This window comes from Sinocyclocheilus anshuiensis, unplaced genomic scaffold (genome assembly GCF_001515605.1).
Source record: "Sinocyclocheilus anshuiensis isolate Anshui unplaced genomic scaffold, SAMN03320099.WGS_v1.1 scaffold2060, whole genome shotgun sequence".
Lineage (NCBI taxonomy): Eukaryota > Metazoa > Chordata > Actinopteri > Cypriniformes > Cyprinidae > Sinocyclocheilus > Sinocyclocheilus anshuiensis.
This window is the reverse complement of record NW_015551163.1, coordinates 54,969-74,182: the sequence shown is the minus strand read 5'-3', so window position 1 is coordinate 74,182 and position 19,214 is coordinate 54,969. Positions and strand designations below refer to the sequence as shown.

The 19,214-nt window shown below is 36.9% G+C and overlaps 1 protein-coding gene across 2 annotated transcripts in view; it reads right to left on the bottom strand.

The window, feature by feature from the left end:
- Positions 1-427: 427 nt before the first annotated feature.
- The window catches only part of kcnq3 (potassium voltage-gated channel, KQT-like subfamily, member 3), a 44,752-nt gene continuing 25,965 nt past the window's right edge, over positions 428-19,214 (bottom strand). For both annotated transcript variants that reach the window (XM_016453558.1, XM_016453557.1), the window contains 14 exons: positions 18,591-18,681; positions 18,369-18,495; positions 17,628-17,800; positions 17,153-17,326; positions 15,895-16,005; positions 14,492-14,587; positions 14,292-14,386; positions 12,504-12,530; positions 4,190-4,425; positions 3,655-3,760; positions 2,685-2,816; positions 2,408-2,503; positions 2,042-2,126; positions 428-1,964 (listed from right to left, as the gene is read on the bottom strand). In XM_016453558.1, coding sequence (XP_016309044.1) covers positions 1,422-1,964; positions 2,042-2,126; positions 2,408-2,503; positions 2,685-2,816; positions 3,655-3,760; positions 4,190-4,425; positions 12,504-12,530; positions 14,292-14,386; positions 14,492-14,587; positions 15,895-16,005; positions 17,153-17,326; positions 17,628-17,800; positions 18,369-18,495; positions 18,591-18,681 — 2,092 coding nt within the window. In that variant the 3' untranslated portion in view covers positions 428-1,421. The remainder of the gene's footprint in view (positions 1,965-2,041; positions 2,127-2,407; positions 2,504-2,684; positions 2,817-3,654; positions 3,761-4,189; positions 4,426-12,503; positions 12,531-14,291; positions 14,387-14,491; positions 14,588-15,894; positions 16,006-17,152; positions 17,327-17,627; positions 17,801-18,368; positions 18,496-18,590; positions 18,682-19,214) is intronic.

The window sequence follows — 19,214 nt, the reverse complement described above, 5'->3', positions numbered from 1 at the left end:
CCAGTGATATTATATTTCGACATTGTGAACTGTAAAATAAATAATTAGATATTAAAGGGAAGTGGATATGCAGAAACCATAACCAGGGGCAGGGTTATTATAGTTAACCGAAAACAAAAAACTAAAACAATAAAAAATGGTTTAAAATAAATGTTTACAGAAATAAAATATAAAAAACTTTAACTTATTTTATTTCAGCTAGTTGCCAAGGAAACCTTTGTCATATTCATTTAGTTTAACTTGATTTACAAACTAAAACGAAAAAAAAAAAAAAGACAAAAATCACAACATTTAAAAAAAACACACAAAACTTTAAAATTTAAATGAAAATGGAAAATATACAAAAAAAAAAAAAAAAACTAAATTCAAAATATTAATAAAAACTATAGTAGTATCTATGATGAATGATACTAAAATAACCTGGAGAAGAACTGACATTACAAACTAAATTAATTTTACAACAAAAACAGACAGTAAATTCACATTTGAACAGTGAATTTACGCAGGATCTGTTCAAGCTGAAACCTTTTGGAAGACCTAAGAATTTGTTTTGGAGTAAACCATTCAGTAAGTGTAACTACTGTATTAACTATTGTTAGGTAAACTGGTCAATGTTAAAAAAGAATTCTGCTGTCTAAGAGTAAAGTTTGATCATTTTTCACTGTCAATTGAGCGACTACAAGCCCTCCCTTACCCTGGAATGATCCATGTGATTGATGTAGGGTTTCCATAAGGAAGCTGTAGTTACCATGGGAAAGTTGGTCCCACGGTACAGTGGCAATGTTCATTGAGCTGGCAGTTTTTGTGCCGCTCACAGACGGTGTGTGCTCATTGGTTGGATTAAGGCCAGACACTTAAGGAATTCCTAACTGAGGCTCTGTTTTTGGTCCTTAGCTAGTGGCGACGTGCATTCGCTGAAAAATATGAGATGTCTCAGAGTGCAGTTCATGCTGACCAGAGTAAAAAGGTTTATACAATCTGCAAAAGGAACTTAAAAACGAGCTCAAGATGTGCAGAGAAAGAAGCTTCCTCAAACCGAAGTATTCGAAACGAAAACAAGTGCAAACCGGAGACGTCGATACGTTACATTAAGCTCCTCCGTGGATGAGTCATGCAGTCCATGCATACGAAAAGATGTGTAAATAGAAAAATAAATGCTTACAAAAATGGCATAGCATCTGTTTTGTTCTCCTCCCTTAAAGTTCCCAGTCAAATATAACCACACAGTCTCGTTCTGCCAAGTGCAGTGTCTACCACTAGAGATAAAACGCATGCATTCCATGCAGTGCTCTTTGCTTTGCAGGGGTAAAGCGTGAAGTGGATACATATTTAGATATGATGAGTATTATGTTTGTCTTTATTTGTCGTTTTGTGCTGTACAAAGTCTGTAGTCATTATGAAGAGTGTGTGTTAGTGCGTCTTTAGGGTGGTGTTCCCCACGTTCCATCGGAGCCGAACCCGTCTCCGGTGGACGAGAGTGGAACAGGTCCACTGGGGGTAAAGGGATCAGTGTCCGTATCCGTCTCGCCCTCGGCTAAATATCGGCGGTCGCGGCCCCAGCTCGACCCCGCCGTTAACCCTGAGGCCTTACCCGTGACCTCCTCTTTCTCGGCGGAGATGCTGAATCCGCTGGGCGAGCGTTCCAGCTCCTCGTGAGTGACCGACAACAGCGACAGCGGCGTTCCCACCCTGCGGCCTCCCGATTGGCTGACGTTGGAGGATGGGGAGTGGCTTGGCAGTGGGCTGATGGGCAGGACAGTCGGTCTCGGTGGGTGTGCGTCAGAGCACATGTAATATGGTGCATTGTGCAGCGGCGGGCCGTAGCTGCAGTACACGCGGTCGCCTGCGAGGCGGACAGTCAGCGTGGGGTCGCAGCGCTCCATGGTCATGTGGCCGGGGCCTGTGAGGTCATGTTGCATATGCATATCCACCAGGAAATCCAGTTTCTTCTCCATGTCTTCTACCTGTGAGTGAGGTGATGAGAGTTTAGCAAAACAACTTTAGTTAGGCCATACAAAAAGCTGTCTGAACGCATGAGCACCTGTCTCTCAACCCGCACAAATCTTCCCATCATGCTTTGGTCTTCGGGATCTGGCAGGCCTGCTTTGGCAAGATATGACTCATGTCTGAGAGAGAAAAACAGAGAGGAAAAGTGAATCAAGAGTTCAAATGAGAATGGTTGTAGCTCTGCAGTTAAAAAATTAGATAGATAAAAATGATACTAAATTATTAATAATAAATTATAAATTGCCAGAACTCTTAATTCAATATAGGGATTGTTATTAGGCATTATTATTAAATATGGTTGTGGTTTTATTAGGATTATGCTCTAGCAAAATAATATATTAGTATAGTTTTAATATATATTAATATAGTTTTAAACTTAATAAAAATATAAAATATTTACCTAGGTGACTGCTGGGTGGGGTATGGAAATGGTGGTTTCTGGGGTTTCTTGTGTTTTGGAGTGAGAGGCGGTCCTGGTGTCAGTATCAGATCTAGTCTAAAGATGAAACAAATAGCAAATATTAGAGGATATTAGAAGATTATATAGTACAGTTTAAATGATGCAAGTAAACAATTTGAAATGGAAAAAGTTTGACTTTCATAAAGTAATTAAAAAGTTTTCTATAATATTTCTTTAAAAATGTGCATGTTTATGTTTCAATGTGTGTGTGTGTTACCGTGTCTGTAGATATTTGATTCTGGTGAGCATGTCCAGGTGTCCTGCAGAATACTGCTCAATCACATCCTTTACATCATATGGCCTCAGAGTCTCCTTAAAACGCTTCTTACTCAACAGGAATATTACGATCCTTCAAAATAAGAAAAAACAAGAGGAAAAAATGTTAAAATAGTAAAACCTTGAATTTAGAACAGCTGAAAGATCTGTTAAGATATAAATGATGGTGTATGTGTATGTACAATACCATTCAAAAGTTTGGGGTCAGTAAGATTTTTAAAATAAATGTAATGTTTTTTTTTACGTTTTTTAATGTCTTTTGTACATCAATTCGATAAAAGTGTCTGCTAAATGCAGAAATGTAAATGTAATGCTCACCAAGGCTGCATATATTTGATAACAAAATACAGTAAAAACAGTAATATTGTGAAATATTACAATTTAAAATAACTGTTTCAACTTTAATATATTTTAAAATGTAGTTTATTCCTGTAATGGCAAAGCTGAATTTTCCGCCGTCATTACTCCAGTCTGCAGTGTCATGAATGTCACAAATCATTCTAATATGCTGATTTGCTGCTCAAGAAACATTTCCTATTATTATCAATGTTGAAAGAGTTAACATATTAACAGTTAATGCTGTTTAGTATATTTGCTGCTTAATATATTTTTTCAGAATTATATGAAGAATATAAAGTTCTAAAGAACAGCATTTATTTGAAACATACATTTTTTTGTAAAAATGTAAAAGTATTTAATGCTACTTTTGATCAATTTATTGCTGTACAAAATTATAAATAAAAAAAAATCTTAGTGAACCAAAACGTTTGAACGGCAGTGTACACTGGGACTGTTTAGGACTAAAAAAAAAACATTTAAAAGAAAGAAAATAATATAAGAAAGAAAAAGAATGTGAAAAAAGGTCACAGGTCATTTTTAAGGGTTATAGACATGATATAATCTTTGTATACCGCAGTGCTCTTATGACTAATTTGAGAGTTGGAATCATCTCCTCCAGCAGTATGTCCGGTGGGAAGACCTTCTCCTCAGGAGTTGGATCAGGCAAACCACCTGTATCTACAATAAAGCAACAAAACAAGGTTAGATTAATTGCATTGTGTAAGTGTCTACTATACTTCAAATTTAAATTTCTTGCATTATTGACAATCTATTTTCCTGTTTAACACTGTAAAGCTGCTTTGACACAACCAGTATTGTATAAAGCGCTATACAAATAAAGGTGACTTGACGTTACTAAACTTGAGTATTTAAGGAAGTATATCTATTATTATAGTGTGTAAATAGCTAAGAGTGTGTTTATGTATATTGTGCATGCATATTAACTGTACAGGTCTTTGAGAGTGTTTACAGGTCTGTTGGTACTGTTTTTTCTAACAAGTATGCACTAGTTAAAAAGTTTAGTACTTTAAAGAAGTTGAGCTTTTAAAAATGCATCTTGAGTATGTGAATGATGTGTGTTTGTGTGTGTTTGGGAGTGTGTCATACCCTCTGAGCTCTGTCTCAGGGCGTAGGCCTTCATTCTGAAAGCAGTTCTGAATCTCTCTCTGTTACTGAACCCTGCTGGTTTGCCCTCTTTTGATGGACTCTCCTCAATCGCCTCTGCTGGCCCGCAGTTCCCTGACACACTTTCAGGATTGGCAGCAGGCATCATCACACGGGCCCTTACCGTCGATGGTCTCGGAGTTGACAGCCGCACACGTTCCAACAAACTCAACTTCTGACTGATGAAGAGACAGAGTAACAGATGAGCTGAATCTCAGAGCTCTGAACATATTTTGTTAATATTACTTATCATTTTGTAATTCTTATTGAGTCTCTTTGTCTGTTAGAAGTCAATGAAAAGGAATTGATGATAGTGTTGTATCCCTAAAAGCACACATACGTCTGGCCGATGTCGACCCGATATACAAAGTTCTGTTGACAGGATGTAGCCCAGAGAGCATTTGCTAATTGAGAATATGATCAGAAATGCTTTCCGGTCGATGTTCGGACGAAGCAAACCTGTAAAATCCCTGCCGCTCTGTGTGTGTGCGGTTCACCGGCGTTCTGCTCATCGTTATTCTAGCAGACCACTCGCGGCAGCTGCCACTTTTCCAACTGCAGTCCGCGGTTCATAATCAATTCCACACACTACCCAAAATGTCCTTCCACACACTAAGAAATCAAAAACAATATACACCACTATCAATAACAGTTGCAAATTTATTAGTATTTTCAGTGAACATATTAAATATACAAATACATTTACATTTATCAGATGCTTTTATCGAAAGTGACTTAACCATGGTTTTACCAGAATTTGTAGTAAAACCATAGTAAAAACAAAATCAACCATAGTTGTACTACAATAACCATGGTTTAACTATGACTGTTGCAGGAAAACCATAGAACTACAAAATTTACCATGATTTCAGAAACTATGGTTACTATAGTCAAGGTTACCACAGTTTTACACTAGTATTACTACAATATTACTATAGTAGAACCATGGCATCAAAACCATGGTTTGAACCAAAAAAGCATGGATACTCATGGTTGCTACAGTTTTACTGAAGTAAAACCATGGTTAATTGTCATATAGGTATAGTGGTTTTCACAATACTTATCATTTCAAAGCAGGTTTACAGAAAATGCATATTTCAAGGTTACAATTGAAAAATATCCTTTAAACAGGCAGAGGTGACTGAGACTCACTGGGCAAGAACATCATCTGGTAACAAAGTGTCTGTATGACAGTAGCTCAAAGATAATACAAGTCATGTGTTCAGTTAAACACTATCCTTCAACAATATTAAAGGGTAAGTTCAACGATTTTCAACCCACTTTGTATTGTTACAATGTTGGTAATATATGTAAAAGAACAATGTTTATCTTTCTCCAAGATACCCAGTTTATTTGTCAGATGATCTTTTTTCATTTTGTCAAAACTCATTTCATTTTGCGTCATCTAGTGGAGTGTTGTTTACAAGTAAAAGGGGATATATTGATACACATAACTCAAAGAAAGAGTAAATATTGTTCATTTACATATATTAGAGTCATTGCAACAAAACAAAACTCACCCTTAAAGGCAATATAAGGATAATATTTGTCAGTTTTGTATGTCCATTTACTGTTGCCATCATCTGAAGTCTTCGTGAGTATTGGCGTCATCTGAAGTGAGGCTGGATCCAAACTGGAACTGGCGTAATCTCTAGTAACCTTGGAATGAGCATCCCAAGAGCCCGAGAAACAGGAAAACAAAAGGAGAAAGTTTAGCATAACTGCTGTTCATTATTTCAGACAAAAGATTATTTATTTCATCACATATAACTGGAGTGCAAGGTTATGAGATGTGTTTTGTAAATACTTGGCTAAAAATATGTATTTTATTCTAATTTAAACTAAAAGAGTGTGTCTGAGCCCCGAACATTATCAGGAAGGCTATTTCAAAGTTTAGGAGTAAAATACAAAAAAGCTCTACTTCCTTTAGTGGACTTTGATATATCCTCGGACGGTATTATCAATAGTCCAGAGTTTTGTGACCTCATTACAGGCCAAGCACCGCAGGTGCTGTTGCCCCTATTTTTGCTTATTTTGCTATTATCTGGTTTAATCCGAATTTTTATAGATCCCTAAGTGAATGTATTAGTTGTTCTCAGTATTCAGGGAACAGACACAGTCTCTATAGAATGGACTACGTATGCCACAGTATCATTCAAGTGGGAGGAACATCATAACTGTAATTTGCACTACCTTTCAAAATTTTGGGGTCAGTAAGATTTTTAACGTCTTTGCATGAAGTCTCTTTTGCTCACCAAGGCTGCATTTATTTGATTAAAAAATGAGTAAAAACAGTAATATTATGAAATATTATTAAAATCTAAAATAGCTGTTTTCTATTGTAATATATTTTAAAATGTTTTAGCCAATTTTTTCACTCCATGTAAGCGATGTCACCGATTAACAGTACACTGTATTTAGGTTAAATAAATTAGCCTACTTTCAATCACCCGTTGACAAATTGCCAGCAAAACCTTTACAAAACTATCAAAACCACTCATATTTGTGTGATTTTAGGGACTAAACTTACCTGAAAGCAGTGAAAACAGCAGTGAGAGATGGAGTTTTACTGCTTGTCAGTTACTGTGTTGCTGCCCCGTTTCCATGGCAACTCTGCTCCCAGCTCCAGTGTAGAATGACTCGAAAGTTCAACGCACATGCATTAAAACACGTTAAAGTCATGCAGCATTTACATAAGTAAACTTCTAGAATTAAAACATTACAATTTTAATTCTCATTAAATAATCATTAAATCATGAATTTAAAACTTATTTTGTAGTTCAAAAAGGAACAGCAACAATGTAGCCCACAGTAGAGACAGATTCTTTCTGGCAGCCTGTAACAGAGTCAAAAACGCTCTGGTTACTAACGTAACCTCAGTTCCCTGAGATAAGGGAACAAGCGTTGTGTTGACATGCTTATGGGGGAATCTCCTGTTTACTGTGATGCTGAAGTCTGATTTGTTCAAGTTCGTGTAGCTGCACGCACCAATGGCACTTCAACCTGCCAAAAAGGGAGGAGCCGACCTCTATCTAAGTCGACTCTGAGCATCATTTCGTCAGAATCTTTTGACTGAAGCTATAGTCATCGATTCGCGTGTAGCCTTATAGCAAGGCAGCTATATGAAATGCTTGTTCCCTTATCTCAGTAAACCGAGGTTACATTAGTAACCGGAGTGTTCCGTTTCGAACGGTCTCTCCCGTTGTGTTGACACGCTTATGGGGAACGCGTCCAATAGCGCTGTGCTATAGCAAGTGCAGAACGAAACTGCTCTGCAAGCCCAGCCCTGGAGCACTCTTACTGAGGGCTCCTGTAAGCATGAGCCAATAAATGAGACCCAAGCCGTTTAGGCAGAGGACTACATAACATAACCCTCTCCACTTATAACCATGCATTCACACCGCCGCCGGCGAGAGCGTCAAAGTGGCCGGAGGTCATTCATTTTCAGTGTGTGTCAGTGGCGAGCTCTGGTTGGATGGTGTGGGTGTCGAGGAGAGTTGAAGTCAGGTCAACTTTATGGTAATGAGCTATGACGCGGTTCAGCGGCAACCAATCGGAATGTAGAAGTCCTCCGCTTGAGAGAATTCCAGAGAATGCAGTCCTGTAAACTTTGGTTCCGACCACATTAGTTCCCAAACAAAAAGAAGGAGAGGTTGATCATTGCTGTGGCATGTTTCCCAATAATTTACGACGTGTCCCTGTTTGCATTCAGAGACATCAATTTAAAAAAATTATGCGTGGACCAAGGTGTCTGTGAATTTGATAAGAAGGCACGCAACACTACTTCAACATTTGGAAACATGTTTGCGCTAGAACGCTTGTTTTTCAGCAGGAATGCAATTCATTTGCTCAAAGCAACACAGATTTGACCAACTGCATTAAGGCTACACTTCAACCAGGACAGTCTGTAATGTAGGATGTGCACAAATTAATGTTAATGTTAATTAAAGACCAAGGCTAGTAAACGTCTCCTATAAACTGCATGTTGAAATTAGACTAGCACTTAACCATCACACAAAAAGCACACAAAAAGCTGCTCTGAGTGTCTAAACAGGCCACAGGTCACCCACTCGCTTGACCGACGCTAGAGCCAAAAGGAGGGCAGTCTTAAAGCGTCAGAGGCTGCAAGTCAGACGACTGGAGCGACTCAAAAGGAGGGCCCTGTAGGGCCCTGAGGACTATTGACAAGTCCCATGTCGGCAGGGTATGAGGATGACGCGGATTCAATCTCCGACCTCCCCTCAGAAACTTAACAACTGTTAAGTTGTTTCTACCGACTGATTAGCCAGCCATGAGAGAATGATTCACAGTGATGGCTGCCACATACACTTTGAGAAGGGAGAAGGGTGAGACTCATGCTCTCGCAGTGAGAGCATGCTGTCTCAGTGAGCGCAACCTCTGCGTGGGCGCTGCCCAGACAGGCGAAGCACTCACTGTGCCCATCTGCACTAGCCACACTCGCGGCATGACATTTGCAACAACGTCGCAGGAAATTTGCTCAGAAATTTGCTCTTAGTGCCGAATGGCCACTGGGTAAGGCTTCTGGCTTCTTCCACTGCCGGGGACTCCTTCTATGGTGGTGAGCAGCAGGCTGAGCTGAGCTTCTTCCTTCTTTGGCTTCTTGCTTGCAGAGTCAGCGAGGAGATGATCTTCGTCGTAGAAGGAGAAAAATTCTGATGAAATCGCAATCAGGGCTCGGCTCCTCCCCTTTTGGCAAGGTGAAGCGTCATTGGTTAGTGCAGCTACACTAATGTGAACAAATCAGGCTTCAGTATCAGAGTAAACAGTAGTTTCCCCCATAAGCATGTAAATGCAACGGGAGAGACCGTTCGAAAGGGAACATGGCGAAAAAGCAGTTAGGACTTCACTTTAAGAATCATATATGCCACTTCACTGCCATAACGTTTATCATTTTAACTGTTTCCTTTAAACAGATCAAGGGCTTCAGTCTATTGACGTCTGCATCGTATGCTGTAGAGCGGTTATATGCTGCACTGAAAGCCCTCAGTGAACCGTCACAATTTGTGTTTTACCGATTTAATGACCGGGTACTATGAACATTAGACATGAACACTCCTGAACTAAAAACAAACTGGGCTGAAGCATTCCGCTGCTCAGCATCTAGCCATTTCCCCTTTGAGAAATTGCTGGAAACACATAAGACCTTAACAGTAATTTTAAAAATAGCTACCGTGACCATTATCTAAGCAAGTTAGTTGGTAATGTGCCTTACTAGTAACTTTTAAGTGTCACAAAATTAACAAAATAGTATTTTTTTTCTAATATTGCTCAAGCGAAAACTTACCTGAAAACCACAGATGTCACACAGATGTGAGTGAGCCACCTTCTCTCTGGTGGGTTGCTAAGAGATGAATAACTGGGCACGCGCAAACAGATAAGCGCGACATCGGCCTCCAGTAGTGAGCCGACTCAGAGCCGACGTTTGATGAGCTGGGAAAATAGAGCACTGACTGAAGACATCTGCCTGTGGTGTTTTGTGTCCTGTTTCTTCTTTTTTTCTAAATCCAATTTTGTCTTTATTCTGGTTTATGGCTGATTTTAGACAGGGCAACTTTTCAGGCGCCATTGCCCAGCAACAGGCAGGAAATGGATCACAGGTTGAGACGTATAATTATTTTGGATGTCAAATTTTGCTCCCCATCTCCCACTGCTGGCCATTTAATAATATAATGAATGATCATAAAATAATAAATCATATAATATATATATTAATATTATAATAAATTGATTAATATAATATAATAAATTGATTATAATATATATATATATATATATATATATTAATATAATACATTGATAATAAAATTAAATATTATTAATATTATAATATAATCAGCAGTGCGTGTTTATGTGTGTGTGTGTGTGTGTGTGTGTGTGTGTGTGGTGTTGTAAATTCATTGGAAATACAGGAAAGCAGTGAAAAACATGAGAACAGATAGGAAGAGAATCAACGCATAGATTTCACATGAACAAATGAATGGGGCACAATATCATCAGCTACTTAGTGTGTGTATGGTCCAGTTTATCCATTTTGGACTTGTTTTAGTAGGTCATTGAAAATGTCAGGCTGCAGGTTTCCCAGCTATTTGGCTTTGTTTGTATGGGTGTGTGTGTGTTTATTTGTACCAGTAGGTCAGGTTTTGCTTACATTGTGGGAACAAAATGTCTGTAAATGGATGGAAAGATCTGAAATCGCCTACATACTAGATATTGTTTTAATAAAATGTAAAACTGCAGAGGGGTTTGTGTGAGGGTTTGGCTTAAAGGATTCAACTTAACAATCCATTATCTTTTTTTTTTTTTACTGATTACTTTTGAAAAAGCAGCACTCCCCTTCCATAGTCTTAACTAAACAAAAATGCTAAACAAAACAATACTTTTTTTGGTACGGAGCCACAAAAGGGACATGGTGATGTAAAAAATGAGATGAGAGGAAAAATTATATTCCAAAGCTTTTGTGTTTTCTCGTAAACTTTTGTGTTGGCTGAGAAAATGTTTTTGTTTGCAAAACTTTTGCATTCCTCTGATAAAGTCTGCGTTTGTTTGCAAATATTTTGCATTCCCCCGAGAAACTTTGTGTTCACTTGCAAAACCTTTGTGTTCCCCATTAAAGTTTGCATTCATCTGGCAAATTTTTTGCATTCCCCTGAGAAACTTTGCATGCACTCGCAAAACTTTTGTAATAGAAATAATATGAGGTGGGAGGAAAAACAGTGCTCAGGGAAATGCTATACATTCACGAGAGAGTGCAAACATTTTGTGAGTGAATACAGCGTTTCTTAAGGAATGCAATACCTTTGCAAGAGAACACAAGTTTTGTGAGCGAACGCAAAAACTTTGAAATAAAATCTCCTTGTCCTTTTAACTTTTTTCGCCTTATTATTTTTTAACAAAAAAGTACCATTTATTACAACAAAACTCTGTTTTGAATGTTTATCTTTAACCGCATTTTGTCATATGAACAACCAGTCAATAATTTAACTGATGTAGGTCTGATCTGTCAATCATTTTGAGTTTTGACTGATTCACTCAAAAGAATCAGTTCATAAGAGTCATTTGTTCCTGAATTGGACTATACTGGACTATGTGGACAATGCAATAGAAATGTGGGCTCTCTATTTATTGTTTTTATATTTAGACATTTATTGAACAGTTAGCTAAACCAAGCATCAAGAAAATGAGGAATCAGTTCAGCAGAAAAAATGTAATGTGCGTGTGTGGTTTTGGTTTCTCCATTTTGTAGGTCACCGGTAGTGATAATGTCAGGCTACAAGTTTCCCAGCCCACTCGCCTTTGTTTATGTGGATATTTGCGTAGGTGCGTATTTGTGTACACTCTTAAAAATAAAGGTGCTTCACGATGCCATAGAAGAACCTTTTTGTCTAAATGGTTCCATAAAGAACCTTCAACACCTGAAGAACCTTTCTGTTTCACAAAAGGTTCTTTGTGGCGAAAGAAGGTTCTTCAGATTACAAAAAGGTAAGAAAGAGATGGTTCTTTAAAGAACCTTTGACTGAATGGTTCTTTGTGGAACTAAAAATGGTTCTTCTATGGCATCGCTTGAAGAACCTTTTGAAGCACCTTTATTTTTAAGAGTGTAGGTGTGTGTTTTGCACTAATGTATTAGCAGTATCAATGTGTAATCTGATCTCTGGATTACATGGAAACATGGATTACAGGTCTCGGGTCAGGTGGTACAAACAAGCACAGCACTCAATCCAACTCTCCCTGCTGTTTCTATCTGTAAATCTTTCCTCTTTTAACAAATGGACTGTCAGGCCAGTGTCCAGGTCAAGGACAACTGATACTCATGATTATTATATACGTAGTCCATCTTTGTCAAGGCTCATCATGCTTAGATCGCTAATAACAGTTCCCATCATTTTCCTTACAATGACACAGACGTCACACATCCAAATTCTCCCACACACACTCATGTTCCCTCTTCCTCACTATGCTTTGACACTATCATCTATCAGTGATCCATAATTCACTCTTTTCTAATGGACTCTGTAATGTCACATATAGAACTACTGTCCACATGTCCCCCAACTGAGAAACGAGCTCTCACGATCTCTCACACACAGAAACGCACTGCTGGTCATTACGCCTTTGGCACTGAATTAATGGAGGGGGTGGTTATTAGGAGTTATTTAAGGAAACACATTTCACAGAATCATTCATCTCACACTCACAAAACAGAGGGAATGAGAGAGAGAGAGAGAGAGAGACTTACCTAGCCATAACCTCAAGAGGCTCCTTCCTGCAGGTGACAGAAACAACACACACATTTTGTTTGACCAGCTTACATTTATGACAACAACGACAAAATTCTCTTCATTTGCACCAAATGACCACTAGTGTGTATTAGAATATTCACTTATACAAAAAAATATTAATTTAACTGTGGTAATATTTGTAAATAATTATGAAATTATATTATTATATTATTGAATATGAGATTTCATGTACAAAAAAATAATGAAGCATCAATAGAATAGTGCTAGATATAGTTTGTTTATTAGTTATAAGTAACTGAAATCACAATGGCAAGTGTCATTAAGGAAGCAGTATGAATAATTGCTAAATTAAAAGGGATTTTTAAAAGATTGAAAGAATTAGCATTTATTTTTATATTTTCAGTTTTCAATTTAATTTTATTTGAATTTGTTTTGTTATGTGCTTTTGTCATATTTGTTTGTTTGTAAATATTACAATTTATGTTTAATTTAGATATATTTCAGTTTTAGTTTTTTATTTATTTCCAGTTAGTAACTTTAGTGTTTCAGTTTATTTCAGTTAGTTGCCAAAGAAACATTCCTATTCTCCATTTAATGTTTTTCATCTAATATTTCTATTTCATTTTATTTCTGCTTTATTTCACATAATAGAAATGTTTTTAAAAGTTTTCGTTTTAGGTAATAGTAATAACTGAGTCCTGCTCCCAAACTCATGCCATTAGTTGAGCCAGTGTTGCCTTGTCAAGGTTTGACTGGTTATCGTTAAAGGATTAGTTCACTTCCAGAATAAAAATTTCCGGATAATTTCCTCACCCCCATGTCATCCAAGATGTTCATGTCTTTCTTTCTTCAGTCGAAAAGAAACTAGGGTTTTTGAGGAAAACATTCCAGGATTTTTCTCCATATAGTGGACTTCAATGGGGATCAAGGGGTTGAAGGTCCAAATTGCAGTTTCACTGCAGCTTCAACGGGCTCTACAATGATCCCAATCGAGGAATAAGGGTGAGTAAATTATCAGGAAATTTGTATTCTGGAAGTGAACTAATCCTTTAACCCTGTTAGCTCCTGCTGGTAGACATCATAACTACACTATCTGGCTGCAAAATGCATCTTTCTCCATTGATGGCCATTCAAAAACATTCTGTCTAAATAAACTTTTTGTTTTTTTCAATCAACATTTACAAATTACATTTATTTTATTAGAGTAGCATCCACTTTTTTCGGTAGGGCTCTTAAAAGTGTGAAATGGACATATATTTGTATATATTTGTCCCCGTCTTGCTCAGGATATTCAGTACTGAATTATTTGAGATCTTGGAATTTTAACTATCAAACAAGCACCACATTTTTCACTGATTTATTGAAAGTTAATGTCACATTATGAGAAGATTTAAATATGCTCAAATAAGGCTTGCTTACTTACTACAAATGTTTTTTCTTATGTTGATACACTTATATCTGCTATTCAAGCTCCAACCAAAGAGTTTATTTGTCATTATGATGGAAAAGTAAATTGTCCACGCACAAGTATGAGTACCTCACTGTAACCTCTAGCAGACCTCTAGATGATGCTGTGACTGCATGCAGACAATCAACATTAAAAAGAGATGCACAGACAGAAATCATGAGAATAACACAAGTGAAATCAGTGAAATCATAAAACAACCCAGGCATAATATAAAATCATGATGGTGATAAACATAAAGGCAAGTAACTAAAATAATATATAAATGCTAAAATATTCAAATGATGTTTGTTTTGTGAGTGATGTATGTGTATGGTACCTGAAGCATGGCAGAGAGATCACAGTCTCATAGAATCTCCATGTGGCGATGAGATCATCTCTGACGGGGTTGGTGGAGTAGTATCTCCATGCAGCCTGAAATCAATATTCAGTATTGAACATTAAGCAAACGTGTTGTTGTGAAATGAGCTTAAAGGGGTGGATTTACTGCTGATTTAAGTTTATGATGTTTCTGGTTACCTGTATTAATGAAGCTGCAGGATTTCTGCGTTTCTCAAAGTGTTTCTGCCTGTGCTGTTCCTGCACCTTCAGGGCCAACCCAGACCCAAGAATACCCTACAAACATAACCAGACTTTAGCATAAACTGGTAGGCTATTTTAAAAATAGCATACTATCATACCATTTCCATTTTTAAAATTCCCAAACTGAATGATGTTCCGCTCCTACGGCCCAAACAAAAATCTTTCTTAAGAGTCAGTTCATGTAAGTGAATCAACCACAGACTCGATTCTTTTGTGTTGCACTTTGTCTTGTAAGACTGATATCAGTTACTGATTGCTTGTTCATATGACAATGTGTAGTTAAATATACATTCAATGACTTTTGTCAGTAATATTTTATATAAAATGAATGAATAAATGTAACCACGTGATTTTGTTTAGTATTGTTGTTTAATATATAGTCATGAGCCAATTAATATATTACATTTATGCTGCCTCTAAAATAAAAGTTATTAAAAAGTCTGTGTAAACATACCTTTTCCAAAATAGTTTTAAGCTGAGTTACTCTCAAAATCATTGGAATTGTAAAGGAACTGAAATCATTAAAGGGATAGTTCACCCAAAAATGAAAATTACCACCCTCAAGCCATCCTAGGTGTATATGACTACAGTCAGAGTTCTATTAAAAAATGTCCTGGCTCTTCCATGCTTTATACTGGCAGTGAATGGTGGTCAAGATTTTAAAGCCCAAAAAGTGCGTTCATCCATCATAAAAAGTACTCCACACGGCTCCGGGGGGTTAATAAAGGCCTTCTGAAGTGAATCGATGCGTTTGTGTAAGAAAAATATCCATATTTAAAACTTCATATACCATAATCTCTAGCTTTCGTTAACTGCTGTAAGGACATTTTTGAATATAACTCTGATTGTATTCGTTTAAAAGAAGAAAGTCGTATACCCCTAGGATGGCTTGAGGGTGAGTAATTCATGGGGTAATTTTCATTTTTGGGTGAACTATCCCTTTAAGAGGAAAAGCAGATACCACTGTATTAACCACCTTATTTCACAACATCCCTCTCAACATAGAGGGATGTGAATGTGCAAGACTTCTTAATCATTAGCGCTATAGCTAAATAACCAGAAGAATAACAATGTGTAGTAAAAGCTAAAACTATTTGCTCTACAAAACTGTTTATGATTAGAAAAATATAATCAAATAATGATAGCAGTTGCCAGTTTGCAATAGCAAGCAACATAACAGACTGTTTTTGTACAGCTAGAAAAATGACTGGAAACAGATGACACCGTAAGTTACAAATGGCCACATCTGCACTTACGTTAAAAATAAGGTGGATAGTCTAGCGGTTATACTGTAATTTGTAACAATGTACATTTAGGGGAAAAAAAGGAGCTGTACTCACGGCTGGAAGAGCAAAAAATGACACACCGATAAGAGCGAAGGTCCCGGCTAAAAGACGCCCTGCCCACGTTTTTGGGGTCTTGTCACCGTAACCGATGGTTGTCAAGGTGATCTGAAACAGGAGTGAAATCATATGTCATCAGTGTGATTAGCACGACTAAGAGCCTATCAAAGTACTTGAGCTGTAAAACTATTAAAAAGGTAGTATTAATGGAGCTGCTGTTAATGTTACGAAAGGTGGTATAAATGGGGCTGCTATAAAACCATCACAATCAGGAGTACTAATGGAACTGATGTAAAACTGTCACAAATGGTAGTGTTAATGGAGCTGCTGTAAAAGGAATTGCCTTCCATTTTAAAAAATCACTTCTGAACTTGTGACACGCAATGGTTCAGATTTTCTTTCCTATTAAATTGACTTTCGCTTTTCAACACGGAGGAAAGCTTTTATGGATCCTTACCATAGCAGCTCAAAAATGCAAAAAATCACTAAACAGGTGCATAAAGCATTTTTTAATACAAATTAAAAAAATTGAATACAAATGTATTTTTGCATATTTGTGGATCTGATCTTTTCAGCAGAGTTTTCATACATTCACTCATAAAAGATTGAAAAAAGTAACATAACACAACCCAGTAATATAATGCAGGTTTGGTACAAACTCTAAATTAGCAATGTATGAATTTGAAAAAAGAGCAGCTTAAATGGAGTTAAAATGACGCTAAAATCACTAAACCGGTGCATAAAAAAGTGAGGAGTGAGCATGTTTTTTTTTTTACTAAATTTATCTTAATTATAATTGTAGGGCTGATTTTTTTTTTTCAATCAAATCAATCATCATATATTCGCTTAAAAAAAAAAAAAGGGGGAAAAAATCCATTGCATGACCCAGTAATAATGTCCGCTTGGTACAAACTTTAAAGTAGCCATTAAAGCCTTGGCACTGTATGAATTTAAAAGATGAGCATCTCAAAAATGGAGCTAAAATTAAACTAAAAACAGGTGCATTAAAAGAAGTGAGCTTTTGTTTTTGCTTTTTTATTTGTTTGTTTGTTTTTACTATATACTGTATATACAAATATATATTGTACTAAATATATACACATATGTTTACATACATTCACTCTTAAAAAAAGATTTTTAAAAATCCCATGCATAACCCAGAAGTAATGCAGGTTTGATACTAATTCACAGTATTTACACTAATTCAATTTTAAAAAAGTTCTGAATGCATGTGATAGCTGTGCGTCGTTCTCACCAGTCCCCACCAGAGGGCGTCTGCATAGGTATCAAAGTCCTGCGGGGCTGGTGTTGGGGAGGAACCCTCCATATCTGTTAGCTCCATGGTAACTTCATCCTTCTCAACCAGGTACACTAGGAAGGAAGCCAGGATCAATGACAGGAAGCCGATGTACCACGCTGTGATCAGCTCCTGACCGCACACACCAGCCGGGAAACACACACACAGCAGTACTGAGATCAAACTTCACCAGACACTGATATCTGATTGTTTGTGCTTGCGTATGTACTTTGCATGTCTGTGTATCGCAGACCATAGCATTTTTGAGGGATGAGTGTGTGTGTGTGTGTGTACATTGGATTGTGTGCATAGTGCCGACCCCATAGGTTTATTTGAGCATGCTTGACATGATTTAAACAAGCAAGATATGCTCTTAGATGTTGATCAAGAGGGAATGGCCTGTTGGCGTACATCACATCATGTGTGTGAATACCTTGCTGTGTGTGTATATTGCAGATCCCAGCAGTTTCCAGGTGCCTCCGCGGCGGTCCATTCGTAGCATTCGAAGGATCTGCAGGAAGCGCAGACTGCGCAGCGACGTGGCCAACACATTTCCCTGGTTTCGTACGGCAACCACCGGCACCGAAGCAATCAGTACAAAGATATCTGGCAACATAGAGAGTACCCGTAGTGCACAGGGGGGATATACAAGTCTCTTCTGCTCACCAAGTCTGCATTTATTTGATTAAAAATTGAGTAAAACAAAATTATTGTGATATTATTACAATTTAAAATAACTATTTTCTATTTGAATATATTTAAAAATGTAATTTATTCCTGTGATGACAAAGCTGAATTTTCAGCAGCCATTACTTCAGTCTTCGGTGTCACAAGATCCTTCAGAAATCATTCTAATATTCTTATTTGGTGCTCAGAAATTTTTTATTACTATCAGTGTTGAAAACAGTTGAGCTGTTTAATATTTTTGTGGAAGCCATAATACACTTTTTTCAGGATTCTTTGATGAATAGAAAGTTTAAAAGAACAGCTTATTTTTAAAATAGAAATCTTTTGTAACATTATAAATGTCTTTACTGTCATTTTTGATCAATTTAGTGTGTCCTTGCTGAATGAAATTATTTTCTTTCAAAAAACTCCCATGCAGTGTGTGCATACTGTATGTGCATGTTTCAATGTGACAGTGTGTTTGTTTGGGTCAGTGTGTTCAACTCACCCAGGACACACAGCGGTTTGCGGGCGAATTTGAGCCGTCCTCTCCAGCCCTTATATCGACAGCAGCAGCCGGCGGCCCATATCCTCAATGCAAACTCGCCTCCAAAAATAAAGATTGTAAATGTCTCCTACATGTGAGAGAAACATCCAGTCATTTTCCTCTCAACCATTCAATCTCACACACAAACATTGAATTGGCTATGAACAGAAGAAACAAACTCACCAGAATCACCAGCCAGTGAGCCGAATCTTCCTCGTGCTCTTTGAACGTTGTTAAAATTGACAGAATCAGACATCCCAAAACAATCAGAAACCTAGAGATTCAGAAACAGACAGTGAGCGGGACCTTTAACCGGGGTTACTGTTGTTAACTAAAATTAAAACCATTTAAAAAAATGTTTAAAATTAAAAAGAACTTAAAATATAAAAAGGTAAACGTATTTTATTTCAAATGTTTCCAAGGAAACATTTCTCATTTTTGTTTAGTTTAGGTTGAAGTACTAAAATAATTTAAACTAAATAAACTAAACCTAATAAATAAAAAATCAATAATACTATATAGACATATTAAAAATGAACACACAACAAATCAAAACTAAAACTTTAAATAAATTAAAGCGAAAACAGAAAATATGAAAATCTAATTCAAAATATTAACAAAAATATCAGTATATAATTGAAACTAAAATAACACTGCCTTTGACCAGACTGCAAATTTTCATTTTATATATAAACATATCAGTTGGAAAAAACTGGGATGAAGATCTTTTTTAGTTGCTATGGATACCTCAGATGAGTCATGATAAAAAAAAATATATATATATATATATATATATATATATATTAT